General features: G+C 39.7%; 1 protein-coding gene across 5 annotated transcripts in view; it reads left to right on the forward strand.

The window, feature by feature from the left end:
* Positions 1–21,949, forward strand: part of naxd (NAD(P)HX dehydratase) — a 108,767-nt gene that overhangs the window by 36,296 nt on the left and 50,522 nt on the right. For all 5 annotated transcript variants that reach the window (XM_028799209.2, XM_028799207.2, XM_028799208.2 and 2 more), the window contains one exon: positions 11,708–11,858. In XM_028799209.2, coding sequence (XP_028655042.1) covers positions 11,708–11,858 — 151 coding nt within the window. The remainder of the gene's footprint in view (positions 1–11,707; positions 11,859–21,949) is intronic.

The raw sequence follows: 21,949 nt of genomic DNA on the forward strand, positions 1-21,949 counted from the left end.
TGGAATTTTGAAGACTGGATGATGCCTTTATGCAGTCTGCTCTGCTCGAGACTAAACACATTTAACTCTGAGTCTGTCACAGTACTTCATGTCATTAGTTCCTGGGATGCCCGTAGTTGCTCTCCTCTGCAGAGCTTGAAGTGCCACTCTGCCTTTCTTGTAGCATAGAACTGCACACAAAACTTTGAATGCGTTCTCACTGGTGCATTATATAGCTTATACTCAATGTCCCTAAATTTATATTCATTTCTACAATATAATGTAATATTGCATAGAAAAAGAAACTGTCAACTTAAATTCGTAAATCTTTTTCAGAGGTTGCTTCCTGTAGCTCAGTGTCTCCATCTTGTATTTATAATTGACATTCCTTTTGTTCACGTGTAGCACTTTGCACTTTTCTACTTCAGCATTTACCCCAAATTTTCTGAATTCTTTTTGTTGTCTCCGCACTGTCTTCCATTCCTCCAGTTTTATTTTTAACGGCGATTTCACAGAAATACTTGCAATACCACAATCTGTCATTAATATCAGTTACAAAAAGTAACAAACCCATGACAAGACCCCTAGTGCTCGACACTGATGACCTCATTCCACATGATAGTGATGCACTGATATGATGATTCTGGGCAATACCAATAACCAATATGTTTTCTCCATCTTTTCCAATACCGCTAACCAATGGCTGATTTAATTTTTTTTCTTGTTTACTTCAGGTTTGAATATTTTAGTTGTGCTGAAAATGTATTATGTATGATCAAAGAAATAGCAGCAGCATGTGAAACAGAGATGAACACCTTGCTGACTTTTACGCTCTTCTTTGCTATAGATTCCAGTTCATGTACAAAAATCTGCTTAACATAAGCATTCTGGGTAATTTAAGTACATCAAGATACCATGCAATTACACAACATGGCATTGGATATACAAACAAAAAAATGAATGCATATTCTTTGTGCGATAATCTGACACATTATTTTAAGTTAAACTAAAATGAAAGATACAATGAGGCCAGTACCCCTGGGCTTAAGTTGGCTTCTTTAAAAGCACAATTTGTGTGTTTTTTTTTTTTTTTTTAATAAAATGTAGCATTTCTGCCTTTTCACCAGAAAGTCTGATTCTCTTTTCACTCACTACATTTGACACAACTGAAAAAATGCATTCACTGTCTACAAGGTGCTGATAGGTACTTGATCACTGCCTTGGCTAAGGTGTGGAAATGGGCCGCATTGCTTTTCCAATATTGAAGGGGCGCATTTATTTTTGGAAGATCTACAGGACGGTAGTGAGACCAGCTATGTTATATGAGTTGGAGACGGTGGCACTGACCAGAAAGCAGGAGACAGAACTGCAGGTGGCAGAGTTAAAGATGCTAAGATTTGTGTTGTGTGTGACGAGGATGGATAGGATTAGAAATGAGGACATTAGAGGGTCAGCTCAAGTTGGACGGCTGGGAGACAAAGTCAGAGAGGCGAGATTGCATTGGTTTCGACATGTGCAGAGGAGAGATGAGAGGTATATTGGGAGAAGGGTGCTAAGGATAGAGCTGCCAGGGAAGAGGAACAGAGGAAGACTTTATGGATGTGGTGAGAGAGGACATGCAGGTGATGGGTGTAACAGAACAAGATGTGGAAGATGATCCGTTCTGGAAACCCCTAACAGGAGCAGCTGAAAGAAGATGATTTATTTGTGGAGATGGGGGCTCGCTGAGATAGTTAGTTATTCAGCTGAAAGAAATAAAAAACCAACAAGTTCAGAATCATTTGCCTATATTTTAATACAAAATAATAAATCATTATTAGGTTGGCCAGTTTTGTGGTAAAGAAAAAACAGGACAACCTCTGTACCAACCACCACCATTAATAAAAAGATTTTGAAAGCTTGATGTATAATGATTTAGGTAATATAATGGGCATTCTGTATGCACTTTTAAGACCTGTTCCACAATTAAACACTTTGTACCGCAAGTGTGCCTTGAAATATTGAGAGAATGCTGTATATTTCAGGGTGATTTTATTTTAAAACATTAAAACTGGAGTAGATCTTGTTTTAGATAGATAGATAGATAGATAGATACTTTATTAATCCCAATGGGAAATTCACATACTCCAGCAGCAGCATACTGATACAAAAAACAATATTAAATTAAAGAGTAATAAATGCAGGTTAAAACAGGCAATAACTTTGAATAATGTTAACGTTTACCCCCCGGGTGGAATTGAAGGGTCGCATAGTTTGGGGGAGGAATGATCTCCTCAGTCTGTCAGTGGAGCAGGACATTGACAGCAGTCTGTGGCTGAAGCTGCTCCTCTGTCTGGAGATGACACTGTTTAGTGGATGCAGTGGATTCTCCATGATTGGTAGAAGCCTGCTGAGCGCCCGTCGCTCTGCCACGGATGTCAAACTGTCCAGCTCCATGCCTACAATAGAGCCTGCTTTCCTCACCAGTTTGTCCAGGTGTGAGGCGTCCTTCTTAATGCTGCCTCCCCAGCACACCACCGCGTAGAAGAGGGCGCTCGCCACAACCGTCTGATAGAACATCTGTAGCATCTTATTGCAGATGTTGAAGGACGGCAGCCTTCTAAGAAAGTATCTTGCACAGAGAATCAGTATTGGCAGTCCAGTCCAATTTATCATCCAGCTGCACTCCCAGGTATTTATAGGTCTGCACCCTCTGCACACAGTCACCTTTGATGATCACGGAGTCCATGAGGGGCCTGGGCCTCCTAAAATCCACCACCAGCTCCTTGGGTTTGCTGGTGTTCAGGTGTAGGTGGTTTGAGTCGCACCATTTAACAAAGTTAAATTTTAGTTAAAGTTGTTTTAAAATCCTTTACAGTTTGGATGCAGGGGACACGTCATTTCACAAGGTACATAACTTGAAGCTGCATTTTAGCATTGTGACCACTAAATTAAATTCCTCCTACTATTTTCCCGCAGCAACGCGACTGTCCAGAATGGAAAAACCCACGAAGTGCGACACTACGACAGTTTTATAGGCAGTCTGGCAAACATAAATTGTAAGAACCTGATGAAAAAGGCGAGGTGTTCCTTTTCATGTCGGCTAATGTTTGTCCTGCACTCTTAGGTTATACATGGTCCCAGCAGGCCACCTCACAGTGCCCACTGTGAGTTAGTAGCATTTGCACAATGATGCTGATTGGATATTTGGAAGCTACAGAGGAGGATTTGTGGGTTACAAAAAAAATAAATAATCCATAACAAAGTTTTATTTTTTTGTTTGTTTGAGATGCTTGGTCAACGTAATTATTATGATTATTATTAATAATTTTATGATTCAGATATTTTACCCCTGCAGCAGTTGAATGTAATTTTGGAGCCACATATGAATTTACTTCAAGAATTTCTTCATACATCTCCAACAGCGAAGCAGCAATATCTCTCCATGTGCAAATCATTTTCTCTTTAATTTTGCTGTTTCTCTCTGCATCTCCTTCACCAGGTGACACCTTGACCAGTTGCTTCTTGTGCATGTTTTTTGGTGTCTTGGACAAAAAAAAAAATCAATTTTCTGCCATTGATTAAGGACAGTAGATAGATATTATAGTAACTTGAAGAATGCGCCACTGAAGCGTTTTGTGACAACCTCTGAAAGTGTGTTTATTGTTGTCTGAACTCCGGTATCTTGCCACACTTGCTAAGCAGACGTTTAAGCACTTCAACAGACAGAATCACATCCACAAAGATGAATGTGCAATCATGTCTTTAGTAAGTTGTTTGGATGGTTCAAGCAGAGTAGAGTAGTCATGTTTTCCACAAGTCCCCACTGATGCTGTATGAGAGATGTAGGAAGCTCATATTCAGTACCATACTTGACAAGAGTCCCTTCTGATCAACCAGACTTTTCAGCTTACAAGACATGCTATTCCAACAAGTCGGGACATCTTACTGAAGCATTCTTGTTGGGCTATCTAGGTCTGTTTGTATTTCTATCAGCCTCAAAATGCCAAGTTGTGAGTGCTTAAAATGAGTAACTATTCGTCTCTCAATGGGTCAGAGACGCTTCTTTGGCTCAGTAAGCCTTCATTTATAGTGAGCTGCAAAGTGTGAGCCATGCAGCCTAAACTTTTAATGCTGCAGCACTTTCTTCAATAGCTTTTGCCATGTCGTGAGCATTGTCATGAAGCACACAATGTGCACGTTACTTTTTGAAATGTTCCACTTTGCTAACCTGGAATTGAAAGCTTGTGCGATGACAGTTGCTGAATGAGGACCGGAGAACTCATTCGCATGCAAATCAATCCAGTGTTCCTTTAGACCCAACATGCTCATGGGGCTGACCTCTGAGCTCCATGTATCAGTAGTGAAGCAAATGCTGGTGACAGTGTTTCTTAAAAGCTCGTGGATATGTGTAGCAATTAAATAATGCAAGCATTGACACATCTGCAAAATATCGCCGCCTTGAACCAATGTGCCAAGGTTGTAAATGGTGCAGTGGCCAACAAAATCCCTCATCCTCAACTAGGGATAAAGGTTTGCCAGCGAGTGCAATCATTTCCATTATTTTAGTACTTATACCTTTAGCTCTGGTGCTGTCTTGAAGAAACGTCTTCCCGTTTTGAAGGCTCGGCTGTATGAGACTACTGTTAGCGAGTTTGGTCCCGTCTGATTTGACTTTTGTTTTGGTAGCATTAGCTGCTAGAAATTCTGTGTTTGATTTGCTATGCTGGTTTTTCAGTCGGGTAATTAAATTTGTGGTGCTGAATGATTTAATTCTGCAGCCTCCTTGCGTTATCTCATTTTTGAAGGTAGAGCAGATAGCAACTCTGTTTTCTTCTTTTTCACAGAAAATTTAACCACGCAGCTGATGTGCTGCTTTAGTAATGATAGTTGTCCTGCAAATAAACACATATAGTGCCTGTGTGTTTTTTGTGTGGAGTGTATGTAAGGGAGTGTGCTTGCATGCTTGTTTTTCTGCAACTTAATCTCTGCCTCAACGATCAATGAAGAAAAATTAAATTGTTTAGTGAACGGACAAGGTTGGCAAACCTAAATTGTATCGGTCAGCAGTATTGGCTAAAATGTTGTCATTTTTAATTAACATTGGCCTATAACAATATAATTCCTGATGTATTGTGCATCTCGGTTCTCCTCTTATCAGTAATCTTTGTCTTCTGTCAGTTAATCAACCATTTTTTTTAGGTTTAATTCCAGTTTCGTTCTCTGCAACAAACCCTAAAAAAGTTATTTTTTGTATGGCACTCTTCACTGAGTGCAGATGCAGAGCGTGGTGAACAATTCTCAGTTTGAATACAAGTATAGGTTTTACTGGTTACTAAATACAGAACTGGCACAAATATAAATGTAGATTTGCTCAAACCCACAAAGAACAAGATAGAAACTAATTAAACCTAAATGGAGGCAATCACTATCTGTCCATTGGTTAACTGGTGAAACAGGGCCTGTTGGCAATGGTGGAGATTTAAATTGTAAAAGAGAAAGTCAAAAATAAAGTCACAAACCTGGAGACCTCAGCCAACTGGCCGCTGTACCCGCTCCTGGGTTTTCTATAGCAGAGTCTGTTCTGGCCGTTCAATCGGATGAGAGAATCTTTCCAAGGATTCCAACACCCTTTTATGCCAGATGACCTTTCCATATGCAGGAGAACAGCCACATCCAGATACCGGGAAGAGAAACCGAATAAAGGAGGGTTAGTAACAGTTTAAAAATATTGTTGTATTTCTGTACAAATGACTAACAAACAGAAGTGCAGTATTCACAGCTAAGCAAGTTACGGTATGTTGGATTAAATTCTTGAGTCTTCAGCCTGATTTAAAAGCTGAAGGGGCATCTCTTATAGTAGCAGGCACCCCATTCCACAGCTTCAGGACCTTGTAACTAAATGTTTGACCTACTACAGTTATAATATTAATTCTGGAAGTTTGTAAATAATGATAAGCACAGATTAGTAATCAGGGTCTTGGCCATTTAAGACTTTCTAATTTAAAAGGAGAATTTTGAAATCAATTCTAAACTACACTGGGAGCCAGTGTAAGGATGTGAGAATTGGGGTTCAGTTTGTATTTTTTAGTTCGTGTAATAATTCTTGCACCAACATTATGAATTAATTGGAAACTACAGTGATCCCTCCTTGATCGCTAGGGTTGCATTCCAGAACCCCCCGCGAAAGGTGTAAAAACCATATGTTTATATGGTTATTTTTATATATTTTAAGCCCTTATAAACTCTCCCACACTCTTCTAAATATTTCCCACACAGTTATACAGCATAAACACTTTGTATTCTCTTAGATATTAGGTAAGATTCATTGAAATTATGTATGTAAACACACTGTTTCGATACAGTAAAACCTAAATATTATTTTAGATATCGAGCGTCTCCGATATTACATATGTTACAGCCATTATGATAGACAGGCCACCAGCAATAAATTCATACAATGCAAGAAAATTTGTATACAGTAAAGTGTGTGTACAGTGACACTAAATGTACGTAAATGTACTAAGTACTGAACGTATAAAATTATAGTTACCAACAATGACACGACGACTTGTCCAATAATGATGAGTTTAATTTTACTGCACAACAAAGGAGAGCGTTACAGCTCTTCTAAAGGAACCTCTTCAGGCAACTGTGTAGCACCACCATTGTTCTTCCGGCAGTCTTCAATCCAAATCCCTAAAGCAGATTCCGTCCGTACTTCCGCCTTATTACGTCCACTTACAACTTGTTTTGCGCCCTGGTTAAAGGACACTGTGGCCGTAGATCTTATATTCTTTTCCTCCTTTTTAAATAAAAAGAATCGTGGACTCATTGATGCCGTAGTGGCACCCTACAACGGTGTAGCTGTTCCCTTCCTTCAACATATCCAAAACTTTTACCTTTTCGGCAATCGTTAGTATCTTCCGTTGGTGCTTGGGCACGGCCCCTGAAGCAGCAGCAGGAGCAGATCGATTTGGAGCCATAACGAAAGGCTTGACTGTGCACAAAGATAAAAACAAAATAGCACAAAAGTTAACTCTTTACACAGCGAAATACGTTGATGCTGAATGAGTGAGACTAGACTTCCTGGTCAACGCAGCGTAATCGAATTTGGCACTCCATCGCTGAGCCAATCAGCGCACAGGAACTTAACTGCGTGCTCTGATTGGGTAGCTTCTCAGCCATCCGCCAATAGCGTCCCTCGTATGAAATCAACTGGGCAAACCAACTGAGGAAGCAAATACCAGAAGTAAAAAGACCCATTGTCCGCAGAAACCCGCGAAGCAGCGAAAAATCCACGCTATATATTTAGATACACTTACATATAAAATCCACGATAGAGTGAAGCCGCGAAAGTCGAAGTGCGATATAGTAAGGGATTACTGTACATAAAGAACTATTTGAACGGCCAGTAAAAAATTATCCCAATCAAAATAGAATTGTGACAAGAAAAGTTATTTTATTTCCCCTAACTGAATGAGAAATGAAATTTTGATCAGTGATATCTCAGTTTTTGATTTGTTCCAACCAACCTCTGTATTTAACTGGACTCCTGGCCTGATTACGTGAGCTGTTGTTTCCCAGTTTCAGCATTTTGAAACCAATGTAAAAGTAACAAAACTTTAAGTTTGGTACGTTTTTAGTAAAATGTACTAAGCAGTCATATGGGGACAATGTAGTTTTTACTTTTTAGCAATGTTTTCCTCCTACTTTTCTTGGTGTTTTTATTTGTTTAATCCATTATTTACTAATTAGTGGGCTTGACAGTAAAGGAGTTGCAGTCTTTCATCATTCATGCTGCTTGCCTGGGTCTCTACTCTGCTGGTTTTTAAATTATCTTTGTTAGGGTACAATGAAGGGAGCAAATTAAATGAAAAAAGGGCACAAAAAACAGGAAAACAATGACACAGAGTTAAGCTAAAGCTTAAAGCTACGAGGGGGCTTCACTCGCCAACCCTCCAGCCCCAGCAGATGCTACGCACCTGCCACTTCGCATCTCTGCTGCTCACGTTGTGAAGAGGGGGGCTGAACGCACCCCAAGGAGATGCGGTCACTCCTCCGAAAACCTCTCTGAAACGGTGATTCAATGGGAAACACACAGTTTATTTATTTATTTATTTTTTTACCTCCTCTTTGCTCAATCAGCTGCTGGTTTGCTGCTGTGCCACGTGATCTGCATCTCGCGCTGCGCTCTTCTGACATCACCTATGTCCATATATTCGATCTCTTTTTGCTTTTACCTTTTCATCAATATCGCATTGAATTTTGATTCCGTGTTTGGAATTACATCATGACAACGCAACAATAACTACCAATGAGTGAATATCGTTTCTTTCTCTCTCCAAGAAATATGTCTGACAATAGCATTCACACAAATGAGAAATGATTTCTCTCACAGGATTTCACTTTCACCAAACAACAAATCTTTTAATTCTCGTGGATACGCCTCTTCATTGGGAAGAAACACTACATTTTTTTTCGACTGATGGCAACACAAATTATACGATCTACAAGTCTCCGACTTAAAGTTTAAATCTGAACAATATATTCGATCTCTTATCACTGTTCCGTTATTTCACTGAGTGATGATTTCCGTTTGTTTGAACTAATTCGATCTTTACTATCCTTTTTTTTGAGATTATTCAAATTTTTGTGCTTCCATTATCTCTAACCTGCTCTGCATGTGTACCGTGCCAACATTTTTGAATTCTTTATGACGTTCTACTTTGTCATCGACTGTTTGTTTTATTTCCGGCCCCGGGCCTGGTTAAATCTCTTGGCACAAAGTCTTGTGTCATGGGACTTGAAAGTGTCTCTCTGAGAAAATCACGTGTCGTCTCCTTCCAACCTTCCAAGATTTTTTTTTTGTAATGGAGAGATAGCAAAAATTGTAATATTTCTAAATGTTCTATAAATATAAAAGTCATACCGTTGTGCTTTTATGAATCCCGAATAAGAGAAGAGAAAAAAGGCAAGCTAATTAAATGGGATCAGTTATTATCGCTGATTGAGAATCTGGTTGGAACAAAATCTTGCAGCCACAGTGTGTCCCCGGGACCGAGTTTGGGAACCACAGCTCTAGGTGAAGAAGACAAATTTGGAAAACCCCTATGGCATCCTTCCTTTCATTTCATGTACAGAAAGCCACCCAAGAATCTCCTTAGTGTTGAGGTGTGGTTTCACTACAAGATTTGAGGTTTGAATGCATGTCTTGGCATAACTTAACAGTGTTTTAGTGCATCGTGGCAAAATCCGTTGCTGAGAATGTTGTATCTAAAGGGTTTCGTACAGTCTATGCACTTTAAACTTTCGGGGTTGTGGTGTTCCATTTCTATTCATTTGGTAGATCAGTGGTTCTTTTAAACTTGTTTTTTCTCCTGACCCAATTGATTTTTTTGTCTTGGTATCTACAATTGGGGAATCAACTTGAGGACCTGTTATCACTTTATCAATAAGAAGTATTTTTTTTCTTTTGATCAGCATTACTAAAAAAATGTAATACAATAAAATGTAAGAACTTCCAAGTGGTGAATCCCTTTTTTTTATTAATATAGGTACTGTATTTAGCTGGTAACCCACTCCTGTCTGTACTCTAATACTCTGTTTTGTCACTGAAATATTTCATCACCCTACACATTACAGGTGAACATTTTATGGGCTGTTGAAGAAATGGCTTATATGCAGCTATGAATATCCCCTATTAAGACAAAAGGCGGTAGCTGTTTGCTTGTTGGGAATACCAACTGAATTTGTCCTTTTTCCACCAGTGTTTTGGATTCTTTACATTTTTTGATTCAGAACACATATTTTGAAAGCCTTTCTAAGATGAATATACATCATTGAACGAAACATAAGACAGCACAAGAAACACTCATGGAGTTCCTGTGCGAATGGCTGTTTAGATTTGTAGAATAAACTACCCCTGAATGGACCTTAGTGAAGGAGGGTTAAAAGTCCATGATGGCTGAAGTTCTTTATGATACTGTTTCTTTTTAGAAGGTAGCACGTATTTTGTACAATGGAATTAGTGCCTGTCTCATATTATGTGTGTCTTGAATAGAAGGCAGCTGTGTGCCAGCAGTATATTCATGTATCTGAATTTCCCCAAGGGATTAATACAGTTCATCTAATCTATGGTATATACTCGCGTATAAGTCGGGTCTTGAAACCTGAAAAATCGATCATAAAATCAGACCACAACTTGTATGCCCGTTCAAAAATTTGACACTTAATTTTTTTTTTTTTTTAAACATCTTCTTGCCTCAGATCTCGCATGAGTTTCTCAGACTCATCAAATTTTGTTGCAGCAGTGCAGTTACCAATTTCTTTCGCTACTGCAACAACATTTAATTTAAAACCAGCTTCATATTTTCTTCGGATTGAACACTTCATTTTACATAAGGGATGCTCTTACAATAAAGGTGTAGGAGGGTGTGAGATACAAAAAACACAAAACCGTGCAAACGCCGCTTCGTAATAGTTTGGGTATTACCGTGTGGTCACGTAGGCACAATAGAGAGAGAGAGAGAGAGGTTAGGAGCACGTGTTACCGCACCCACATAGGAAAAAAAGGCCGTGTGCTCCATGGTTACTGTCTCAGGTGGGCGTTAGCATATCGTAATCTCTTGGACCAATAGTGTGAGTTTACCACATTTGATTTATACGACCGGCGTTATAAAATACCAGAAATTATATGATAAAATCAAGTCCCGACTTATCCGCAAGTATATACGGTAATTTTGTGCCAAATTCAAAACTCCCTGTAGTAGAGTTTAATTCAGTCAGCGCGGATGGATCCTGCTGTGCGCCTGTATATGTAGAGACATCCAGGCTTTCCACAGGTGTCTAAGGAAGTAAAGGTCTTCTTGACGATAGACATGATGATTATTCTTCCAAGCTATCAGTGATTTTTGACTCCAAGAAATGTAAGACAGCTTTAGCTTTCAACATATGGCAGTGTATTCTCTTTCCTGTAATCTGTGACCCAAGCTTTCACTTTGCTAACATTAAGAAAGAGATTGTTGTCCTGGCAGAACTGAGGCAAGAAGGAAAATGAATCTCACTAAGCTGTGTCATCAAAGTTGGTGATTATGGACCTTGGCATACTATGACACTGCACTTCAGACTTCAGAGACCTGAGCGTACTGGGATGCCTGTGTTTCCAGTCCATTTGTAGTAAATGATATTGACAGTCTGCTGGTTTCTGCCAATTAGGAAGTCCAGAGTCCAGTTTCAAAGGTGGCAGTAAGTTCCATTTGAGGTGATCAGCTTAAAAGGTGCGACAAAGTGAAATGCTGAGCTGCCCCCTCTTAAAAGCCCTCATTATGCGGTGACGGTATAGTTAATACTTTGAAATACAAATTTATATTACTGTCTCTTAAATTAGTCAGGGTAAACAGAGTGTAGTTTTCCTGCAGTGACTGCTTGTTTTCACTTGTGGCTCAATGACAGATGGTAACATCAGAAGCCTGCATTGTAGTATTGTGTTAAAAGGCATAAAGCTGGAAACACACACAAAAAAAAAAAACCTGTGACCCAGTCTTTGTTCTTAAAGGGAAGTTGTTATTTCTGCTTCATCTGTGTGCTTCAAAAGCCTTCACACTTTAAAAAAGGAACTTCTGTTTTAAGTTCTAATTTCTTGTGGATCGGGTGCACTTTGTACAGCGTGTTTTATTTTTTTTCTCTCTCCTTCCTCCCATGCTATTTGCAAGACTTTAACAATATGTATAATATGTTTGTTTTGCAGTAATCGAGAGAGCCTTCTCGCTCAGTAATCCACATGCAACGAGGACCATGGAAAACCTCCTTCCCCTTGTACGAAACGTCATACCTCCTCTGACATCAAAAAAACACAAAGGTCAAGATGGACGGGTTGGTATCATAGGGGGATGTCAAGAGTAAGTTATTTATCTATATATTGTGCTGTCTCCTGAAATGTTCTTGAATGCTGCATTGTCCGTTGTTTTCTCCCTGAAATGCAGTCCAGAGAAGCCAGAAAAACCTTTTACCAGAATCTGGTGCTTTTATGACTTTTTCTCACCTGTGTAGCTGATAAGCCACCATCCTGTTCATAGGTTACACACCTTCACCTTTTTGTCCTTTCCCGAGATTTGTGCTGTGTCTCCACAGACAGGTTTAGGCTGAGTCGAGCGTGTGCCAGGTTTGGTCTTGAACTGATGTTCCAGGCTGCTGGCCTCCACCATCCTGCTGCTTTGGTGTTATTCTGTCAAAATGCTGCAGGTGTATCCAGATTGCAACCCATTTAAAATCGGGAGCACCTCTTGCTACATTATTTTTTTAGTGGTGTGAGATCAGTTGATATAATAGATTCTGAAAGTGTTCAGGCCCCTTGACTTTCTGCACAGTTTACTGTGTTGTAGATCTAATTTTAAGAGGATAACTTTGCCATTTACACCCATCCCTCGGTAGCCCATAATGATAAATTAAAAACATGCATTCAGAAAGGATTGCAAAAATATTAAAAATCAAAAACTGACGTCTGAAATAATATGGGTGGCTACTGAGTGTACAGTAGACTAATGGGCAATAATGCCAGATGTATCCACTTAACACAATAAAAGTGTGCAGAAAGTGAAGGAATCTGGATATTTTCTGAATCTACTGTATTTTGATGGTGGCACATAAGAAGAACTTTATTTTCAGAGTATTGCAGCCAGCAGCTTCAATGTGTCTATTTTGTTTAAATTACCTGTATATAACACTGTTATTGAAAGTTAGGTTTTAGCCATGTGCAGTGCGCTCCACTGATTTTGGTACCCCTGTGAAATAAAAGCAAAATGGGCTATGAAGAAAACCTCCTCTTCCTCCTCCTCCTTCTTCTTCTCCTCCTTCTCATTCTTGTTCTTCTTCTTTCAGCAACTCCCATTTAAGGGTCACCACAAAGGGTCATCCGTCTCCATCTATCCTTGTCTTTTTTTTTTATCATTTTCTGCCACACCAACTGCCTTCCTTCACCACATCCATAGCCCTCCTCTTTGTCCTTCCTCTTTTCTGCTTGCCTGGCGGTTCCTTCCTCAACATTCTTTTCCTGATGTTACCCCCCATCACTTCTTTGCATCTGCCTGAACCATCTCAACCTACCCTCTCTCTCACTTGGTCTCCAAATTGTTGTAGCTGTGTTGTCCTTCTAATATACTCATTCCTATTCCTGTCTACCCTCGTTACTCTGAGTGAAAATCGTAGCATCTTCAACTCCACCACTTCCAGCTCTGTCTCCTGTCTGTTCATCAGTGCCACCATCTCCAAACCATACAACATACCTGGTCTGACCACCGTTTTTATAGACTTTCCCTTTCACTCTTGCAGTCACAAATCACTCCTGCTACTCTTTCCCCACCCAATCCACTCAGATGCACCTCTCTGCCACACTCTCTGATGCTTTGGACTATTGAATCCAACTGTTTAAATGTGTACACCTTCACCATGTCTGCTCCTCGCAATTGCACCCTTCCATCATCTTCCCTCTCATTCACTCACATGTACTCCATCTTACTCCTACCGACTTTCATTCCCCTTCTCTCCAGTGGTACCTTCAGGTTCATCTCAACCTGCTGTCTACTCTCACTGCAGATCACAATGTAATCTGTGAACATCATAGTCCACGGAGACTTCTGTCTAACCTCATCTGTCAACCTGTCCATTACCATTGCATAACTCCTCTTTTGGCACCTTAAGCCCACAAACACGCAGTGCAGTTCTTTCTGACCTTATCAGTACTTCTCCATCAACACTATTAAAGCAAACATCGCATCTGTAGTATTCTTTCCTGGCATGAAACCATAGTTCGGCTCACAGATCACCACCTCCTCTCAGCCTAGCATCCATCACTCTGTCTATTCTCTTGATGTTTGTTAAAATTTTGAATGAAATATTCAACTGAAGTAAAAAAAAAATTGAAAGGAAAAATAAATTCTTTTCAAAACTTTACATTATTGCACCCCAAGAAACTCGTATGAGTAAAATTTAACTAAAGTTTATTCCCATTCATATGTATTTTTAAGTTCATCTGAGTGAGTAGGAACACTTACGTGGTCATCCTCAAGATAAACACAAAAATGGTTAAGTGATCACAAAATCAGGGTATTGCCGTGGCCATCACATTTCCCTGACCTGAACCCAAACCTGTGGGGTGAGCTGAAGAGGTGAGTCGTCAAGCATGGGCCTAGAAATCTGGACGATCTGGAGGAGTTCTCTATAGAGGAATGGCCTTAGATCCATTGCTGTGTTTTCTCCAGCAGCCATACCACATGTGCTTCAGAACAGGTCATCTACCTGAAGCTAAGCATGTTCCGGCCCGGCCAGTACTTGGATGGGAGACCATGGCCTGGTCATTCTGCCCCCCTAATCATCCCCTGTCTCTAACTGGCTGGCTCACCACTTCACCACCTAATTGTTAATGTCTGGTTTGTGTACTGGTGCAAAAATGGCTGCTATTTCATCATCTAGGTGGTTGAAGTGGCTCCCCACTCACTGAAGCATTTTGAGCAGTGAGAAACTTCCTATATAAATGTAAAGAATTATTATTATTAAACACAGAGACACAGAATTCAGTAAAGGAATCCCGATAATTCTATTTGAGAAAAATATTTGTTTAATGATAAGAATTAGCTGTGGTGCCTGTTGAAGACTAATAATGGAAAAATTTAAAAATATTTGCTCTTTCGCTATGCGTGTAGTTTCAGCGCCTTTCCTCTGTATCCGTGTGTGACTGAGCCTTCACCGGAGGAGTCTCTCTCTCTCTATCTCGAGTTCATTCCCTTAAAGCCTGCTTCTCAATTTTGAGGCAACTTTCTCACGTCCTGTTCGCTTTTATACTTGTCATCTTTGAAGGAAATTCTCTCAGTATGTGCATCTCAGACTCACGAATCCTCTTTCATTTGCAACACCAAAGCTAAACTGACCAATCAGATTCCTACAAGGAACTGGACGCCCAGACCTTAGTGTTTTATTAGTTAGTAGATTTATTTTACTTCAGTTAAGGGTCAGATATGTTTTAATATTTTGAATGAAAGATCAAGAGGAGAATACTGAACTTTTTTCACAGCCCATTTTGCTTTTATTTACTAAGTGTGCCAATATTAGTAGAAGGTACTGTAATTGACAAAATGAAGGAAATGTAAATTGCCTAGCCATAGTGTTGGGGACACTATGAGCTTCCTGGACCATTTCAGTTACTCAGTTCCTCAAGCATCTTGGAAGTGTTATTACAGGAGTGCTATATCATTCTTTCATAAGGAACTCCATCATTTGGAGCTTCGATGACACTAGTGGAAAATGTTCAAAGAATACAGAATCTCCCATAAGAGCTCACTTCAGTTAAGATCTGCTGAATGGCTCACATCATTGTTAGGCTTTTCAAAATATTCATTGACCACACATTTACTATAAATTATTGTCTTCCTGTGAAATTCCATTGCTGTCAGGCCAGAAGTGCATTATCATTGGATAAAACTTACCAATACTAATTGTAGTAATCTTTTGTCATTTTCTTTTCTCTTTGTGAGAGTCGTTTGTCTAAAAACAAATAGGAAAGTTAATCCCACACTAGATGAGTTCAAATACATGTATAGGAATGGATTTAGGACAGCTTCCACAGGTAGTAGACAGATAGATAAATCAAATGGCACTTATTCCTATTTAGTGGTTTCCTTAGCATTTTTTTGTTGAAAGCAGACCTGGCACATACTAGCAGTGTAGCAGTGGCAAAAAAGGGACCAGCTTTCCAAAGGCACACCATGTATGCAGTGTTAGGTCAGGCTGATCAGCCTGGCATCAAACCAGCAGCCCGACATTTTGCACAGAAAATGTGCATCCGATGAGTACCATTCAAAACGCAGTAAAACACTAAGGCGTTACATTTTACAAACATCACCTACAGTCTGTTTTTCATTCTTTATATTTAAAATTTGCAGTGGTTGTATTGTTGTTTTTTTTTTAATTACTGGTTTCTCAGTTTTTCAAATCAAACCATTTCAGAACAGGTCCACTAGATACTTTCACTGAGGGAACACTGTGCACCAAACGTACAGACTTGTTCTGTTGCGGGTCACACATCATTTTTAGGCCGTCGTTTTGTGAATTTCCCCCTGGGATTAATAAAGTTGTCTGTCTGTCTGTCTGTCTGTCTGTCTATCTATCTAATTTTGTGCAGGAAATGAAACCCTTATGATAAAGAGTAAACCAATGGGTGTCTTCAGCAAGAAACGACCAGAAGGACATGAAGTTTCGTTTAGCATATCAGCTGACCCCAGGGGTTCACCTGCTAATGGGATGTGGGTTTCACAAAACTTTGAAGAAAATTTGCTGATCACAAATATAAATAATATTTTTAATATTTGATTCTTTACTGGTGGTACTAACCCTTTAAGAGCCACTCTCAGAAGGTTAAAAATTATAAATCTCAAACATAAGAACATGGGGTATTGTTTTACCATTTAAGACTATTTCAAGGTCAGTGATTATGAATGTGGTGTTATTTATTTATTTACTAGCTGTGTAAGCTCATGCTGTAAAAAGCCCGGGGTTCCTAGAAACTATAGAAATCATCAGAAAAAAAAATTGAAATATAGAGATGTCAGGTAATTGAAAGGATCAGGTCTAGATAGATAGATAGATAGATACTTTATTAATCCCAATGGGAAATTCACATTCTTCAGCAGCAGCATACTGATACAATAAATAATATTAAATTAAAGAATGATAATAATGCAGGTGAAAAAACCGACAATAACTATGTATAATGTTAAATGTTAACGTTTACCCCCCCCGGGTGGAATTAAAGAGTCGCATAGTTTGGGGGAGAAACGATCTCCTCAATCTGTCAGTGGAGCAGGACAGTGACAGCAGTCTGTCGCTGAAGCTGCTCTTCTGTCTGGAGATGATACTATTAAGTGGATGCAGTGGATTCTCCATAATTGATAGGAGCCTGCTGAGCGCCCTTCGCTCTGCCACAGATGTTAAACTGTCCAGCTCCATGCCAACAATAGAGCTTGCCTTCCTCACCAGTTTGTCCAGACGTGAGGCGTCTTTCCTCTTAATGCTGCCTCCCCAGCACACCACCTAGGTGTGTCTAGGCGTCTCTCTCCTAGGAGGTTTCGTTTTTCTGATGTGCTCGCCTCGCTTGTTTATTAGCGGCGGGAGGAAAAGTAAAAGGGATACCATTTTGCAGATGTTAGCGGCTAAGCGACTTTGTCTTTCTTCGGAGGTTTATTTTTTTAGACTTGCTCGCCTTGGTTGTTTATTAGCGGCGGGAAGAAAAGTAAAAGGGATGCTGTTTTGCCGATGTTAGCGACTTTGTGTTCCTTCTGAGGTTTCGTTTTGCAGATGCACTCACCTCGGTTGTGTTATTAGCAGCTAAGCGAGTTTTTTGTTTCCTCGGAGGCGGAGCCCTTTACCCCAACTCCACCTCTCACTTCCGGGCCAAACAGACGCACACACTTCCACACATAGACGTTTATATATAAGATTTAATTTTTTCTATTATAATTAGACTGTATACATTTGAAGCACACATTCTAATGTTTCACATATTTGACTTGGCTGTTCTTGTTAGTTATACTTCTACCTTCTGAAGTAAATCATTATATTTTTAATGAACTCCGAATTAGTGCGTCTTACAATAATTCAGATTTTTTTGTGAATATTGCTGTTTCTGGTCCTTGCCATTTTAAACGTAGTTTGTTGACCACAGCCATATTGTTGATTGAGATAGCTTCTGCTGCTGGTCATGTGTCATTGCACCGCTACTTTGAAAACATTACACGCACACTATTTAAGATGTAAGGAGCTGCTAAGATTCACACTGTCAATGTGACGATGATTTATTTATTTTAGTGGAGGAGATCCCAGGGACAATCCCAGCCTTGGATCGACCCACACACACTCACAACAGAGACCCAATAAAGCACACTGGGGAAATGAAACAATAATATAATGAAATTAAATTAAACAAATGGAAACAGTAATACCAACCCTGACCCCTTCGGCGATATTACATTTAACATATAAATACAAACAACACAACGCAAAGTCCATGTAAAAACCAAACCGGATGAAATGAGAGGTTACGAAGTTAAGTCCAGCGATCTGTATGTTGGAAGGGTGAAGGAAAACACAATCATACTGGTAGTTACTGAAAGGATGAAGTCAGATGGATGGATCAGGAGCGCTCCTTTTCTTCCGGGAAAGCCAATGGATCCAAACACAGTCCTCAGTGCACAGGTAGACAGACGATCCAGACCCCAACAAATGAATACAGTCCCGGACTCAATGATTAAATAAGGCTCAATTAACACTGGAATTACCAGAGTCTACGAAAAAACTCGTAGATCCAGCCCACCTTAAGACCATTCTCACCTCTCTTTTGTCTTCTAAATGTGCCGATTAAGACGAGCAGCAAAAAGCCGGCTATTCCATCCCCCACCATCGCAAAACGTTCACTAAGTTTTCCCAGCTCATGCCTTGTTTGATTATCTGGGAGTGACTGAACTGGAGTTTTAGAGTGGAAATAATAGATCGTTATTTGGAACACACGCATTTCATGTGTGTTCCGTTTCTACAGTAATCTCTGTTAACACATTGTTAAAACAGAAACTTTTTCATATTTTAGTAATAAAATGTTACAAAATGTAGGCATAAACTATAGAATATGTGAAGCCTGACGGCCAAACATCAAATAAACACTTTCACAAAAGGTTCAAGAATGTCACAACACCTTATGTGGTGTAATGCTGAGATTTGCTGACTCGGAGCACGGCAGTCCTGCCGCGCCGTAGAGACCCAAGTTCGATTCCCTGCTGTGGAGGAAGTGTTTTTTTTTTTTTTTTTTTTTTTTCTTTGTAGCCTCAAATGGACGTAAAATTTATAAATTGGTATGCACTGTAAATCATTAAGTTTAAAATGTTGATCGCGGTTATTTCTGTTGATTAATTCATGCTTTTTTACAGAGTCAGAACAGGAGCTTATTCAGCTTCTGATCTGACTCTAAGTAACAGCGCCAGTATAAATCACACCCAATCTGACGCTGTTCGTTTTCAAATAATATTGCATTACTTCGACGATATTTTCTAATTGGTACTATTCGCTTCATAAAATGATTTCTTCAAAATGTCACATATATTTGTTTTGAGATAATGAATAGAGCTGCAAATTACAGGTAATAGGAACCACAGCACAGAGAGGCGTGTACACTGTAACAAGTACACATGTCGTAAATGTAGGAAGGGCGCTCCTTGGGTGAGCTATAGCGCATCTTTATGTGAAAACAGCAGTGTCAGATGGGGAGTGTCTGATGATTGCATATATCGCTGAAGTTACTGCTCTTTACTATGCTTTCCTCTGCATGTCCTGGAGTACAAAAGAAACCGCATACAGCAACATGTGGGGACTGGCAAGATTGGGGGGAAAAAAACACGGCCGTATGTATCGTGATACACTGCAGAGCTATAGTGCGTCTTTATGTGAAAACAGCAGTGTCAGATGGGATAGGGAAGGATCCTGAACGCGACTGAGAGAATGAAAAGTAAATTTAAAAAAACAAAAACAAAGCTAACCTTTACAAATATCACAAGTTACACCAGCTGTTACAGACTGAAATTAAATGTATCTTTTTATTCTAAAATAGTAAAAATAAGAGCAGTTCACTTCTCAAAAGGGAGTCAAACTCGTGACCTTTTGATTCCCAGTCAGCAACTGATACTGTTGCGCCATGGGGCCGTCGTAATAAATGCGTGTCAATGTCGCACACTAAGGTGTTTTTTTTTTTTTTTTTCTGCAGTTTTATTTTTGAATCAAAGCCCACTTGTTCTGTTATATTTGTACCTTTCGTGAAAGTGTTTCTTTGATATTTGGACTTCAGGCTTCATACATTATATAGTTTATGCCTACATTTTGTCATTTACAACTAGAATATGAAAAACATTTCTGTTTTAAAAATGTGCTTACACAGATTACTGTAGAAATGGAACACACATGAAATGCGTGTGTTCCAAATAACGATCTATTATTTCCACTCTAAAACTCCACTTCACTTCCAGATAATCAATCAAGGCATGAGCTGGGAGAAGTTTGTGCACATTCTAAGTCGGTTGTGGGATGGAATAGTCGGCTGTTTGCAGCTTGTCTTTATCTGCACACTTAGAAGACAAAAGACAATGGCAGAGAGGTGCGAACGGATTTAAGAAGCGATTTAAGGTGGGATGGATCTACGAGTTTTTTTGTAGGCTCTGGTAATTGTGAATTTCCCCTTGGGATTAATAAAGTATCCTATCTATCTATCTATCTATCTATCTATCTATCTATCTATCTATCTATCTATCTATCTATCTATCTATCTATCTATCTATCTATCTATCTATCTATCTATCTATCTATCTATCTATCTATCTATCTATCTATCTATCTATCTATCTATCTATCTATCTATCTATCTATCTATCTATCTATCTATCTATCTATCATATACTGCCTTTTACATTATCATTCTATCTATCTATCTATCTATCTATCTATCTATCTATCTATCTATCTATCTATCTATCTATCTATCTATCTATCTATCTATCTATCTATCTATCTATCTATCTATCTATCTATCTATCTATCTATCTATCTATCTATCTATCTATCTATCTATCTATCTATCTATCTATCTAATTGTAGCGTTAACAGCGGCAGTATGACAGATAAACGTAACACACAACGTACAACAACAAAACCTTTTTTCTCCTTTTGGCCACCTGCCCGCCTTTTAACCTCATTTGACCACCTTTGACCCCTTCAGCCCCTGCATGGACTGCTGGGAGATGCAGTTCTTACTGATTACAGCACTGCTACAGCGGTATAGTGAGATCGAAAACTTAAAAACAAATCCTTACCTGTGAAATTAATAAGTTATTAAATGGACTCTGGTAAAACTTCAGCAGTGTTCTCTTTGGATGTGGGACTCTGCCAGGACTTTAGTTTGTCTCGTATCCTGTTTGTGATTTTCATGGACAGGATATCAAGGCACAGCCAGGGAGGGAGGAGCTCCAGTTTGGTGGTTTTAGAATTGTCACTTCTTTTTGCTGTTGTTCTATTGACTTTATTGGGCTCTGAGCTCCAGCATGCATTGGAACAGTTTGTGACCAAGTGTGGAGCAGCAGGGATGAGGATCAGTACCTCTAAATCTGAGGTCATGGTCCTCAGTTAGGATAAAGGAGGACTGTCCTCTCCGTGGGAGTGGGAGGTGAGTTACTGCCTCATGTGGAGGACTTTAAGTACTATGGGGTCTTGTTCACGAGTTAGGGGAAAAGGAATGGTGAGACTGACAGACAGATCAGAATGGCATTGCAGTTCTCTGGTGGGTATACTGATCCATAGTGGTAAAGAAATAGATGAGACAGAAGGCAAAGCTCTCAATTTATCAGTCGATCGATGTCCCTACCCTAACATATGGTCATGAGCTTTAGGTAATAAGTGAAAGAATGAGGTCATGGGTAGATTTGGCCGAAATGAACTTTCTATGAAGGTTGGCTGGGCTCTCCCTTAAAGAAATGGTGAGTAGCACCGACATTCAGGACAGGCTAGGAGTAGAGTTGCTGACCCTCCGTATCATGAAGAGCCAGGTGAGATGGTTTGACACCTGATACAGAAACATCCCGGATGCTTCCCTGTGGCCATTTTACAGGCACAACCAGCTGGGAGCAGACTCTGGGGAAAGACCCAGAGCTCGCTGGGAGGATTATATCTCCCAGAAGGCCTGGAAATGCTTTGGGATCCCACCGTAGGAGTTGGCAAGTGTGGCTGGGAAAAGGGATGCGTGGGCCTCACTGCTTAGACTGTTGCCCCCGCAACCTGGCTTCAGATAAGCCGTGGAAAATGTATGGAATGAAATTCTAGATACCCAGGAACTTTGCTCTTAAATTTTCATACAAGATGTTTGCCTGACATTCATGATCCGTTTTCTATTGTTAATTCCTGGTTTTGACTC

This window comes from Erpetoichthys calabaricus, chromosome 4 (assembly GCF_900747795.2).
Source record: "Erpetoichthys calabaricus chromosome 4, fErpCal1.3, whole genome shotgun sequence".
Lineage (NCBI taxonomy): Eukaryota > Metazoa > Chordata > Cladistia > Polypteriformes > Polypteridae > Erpetoichthys > Erpetoichthys calabaricus.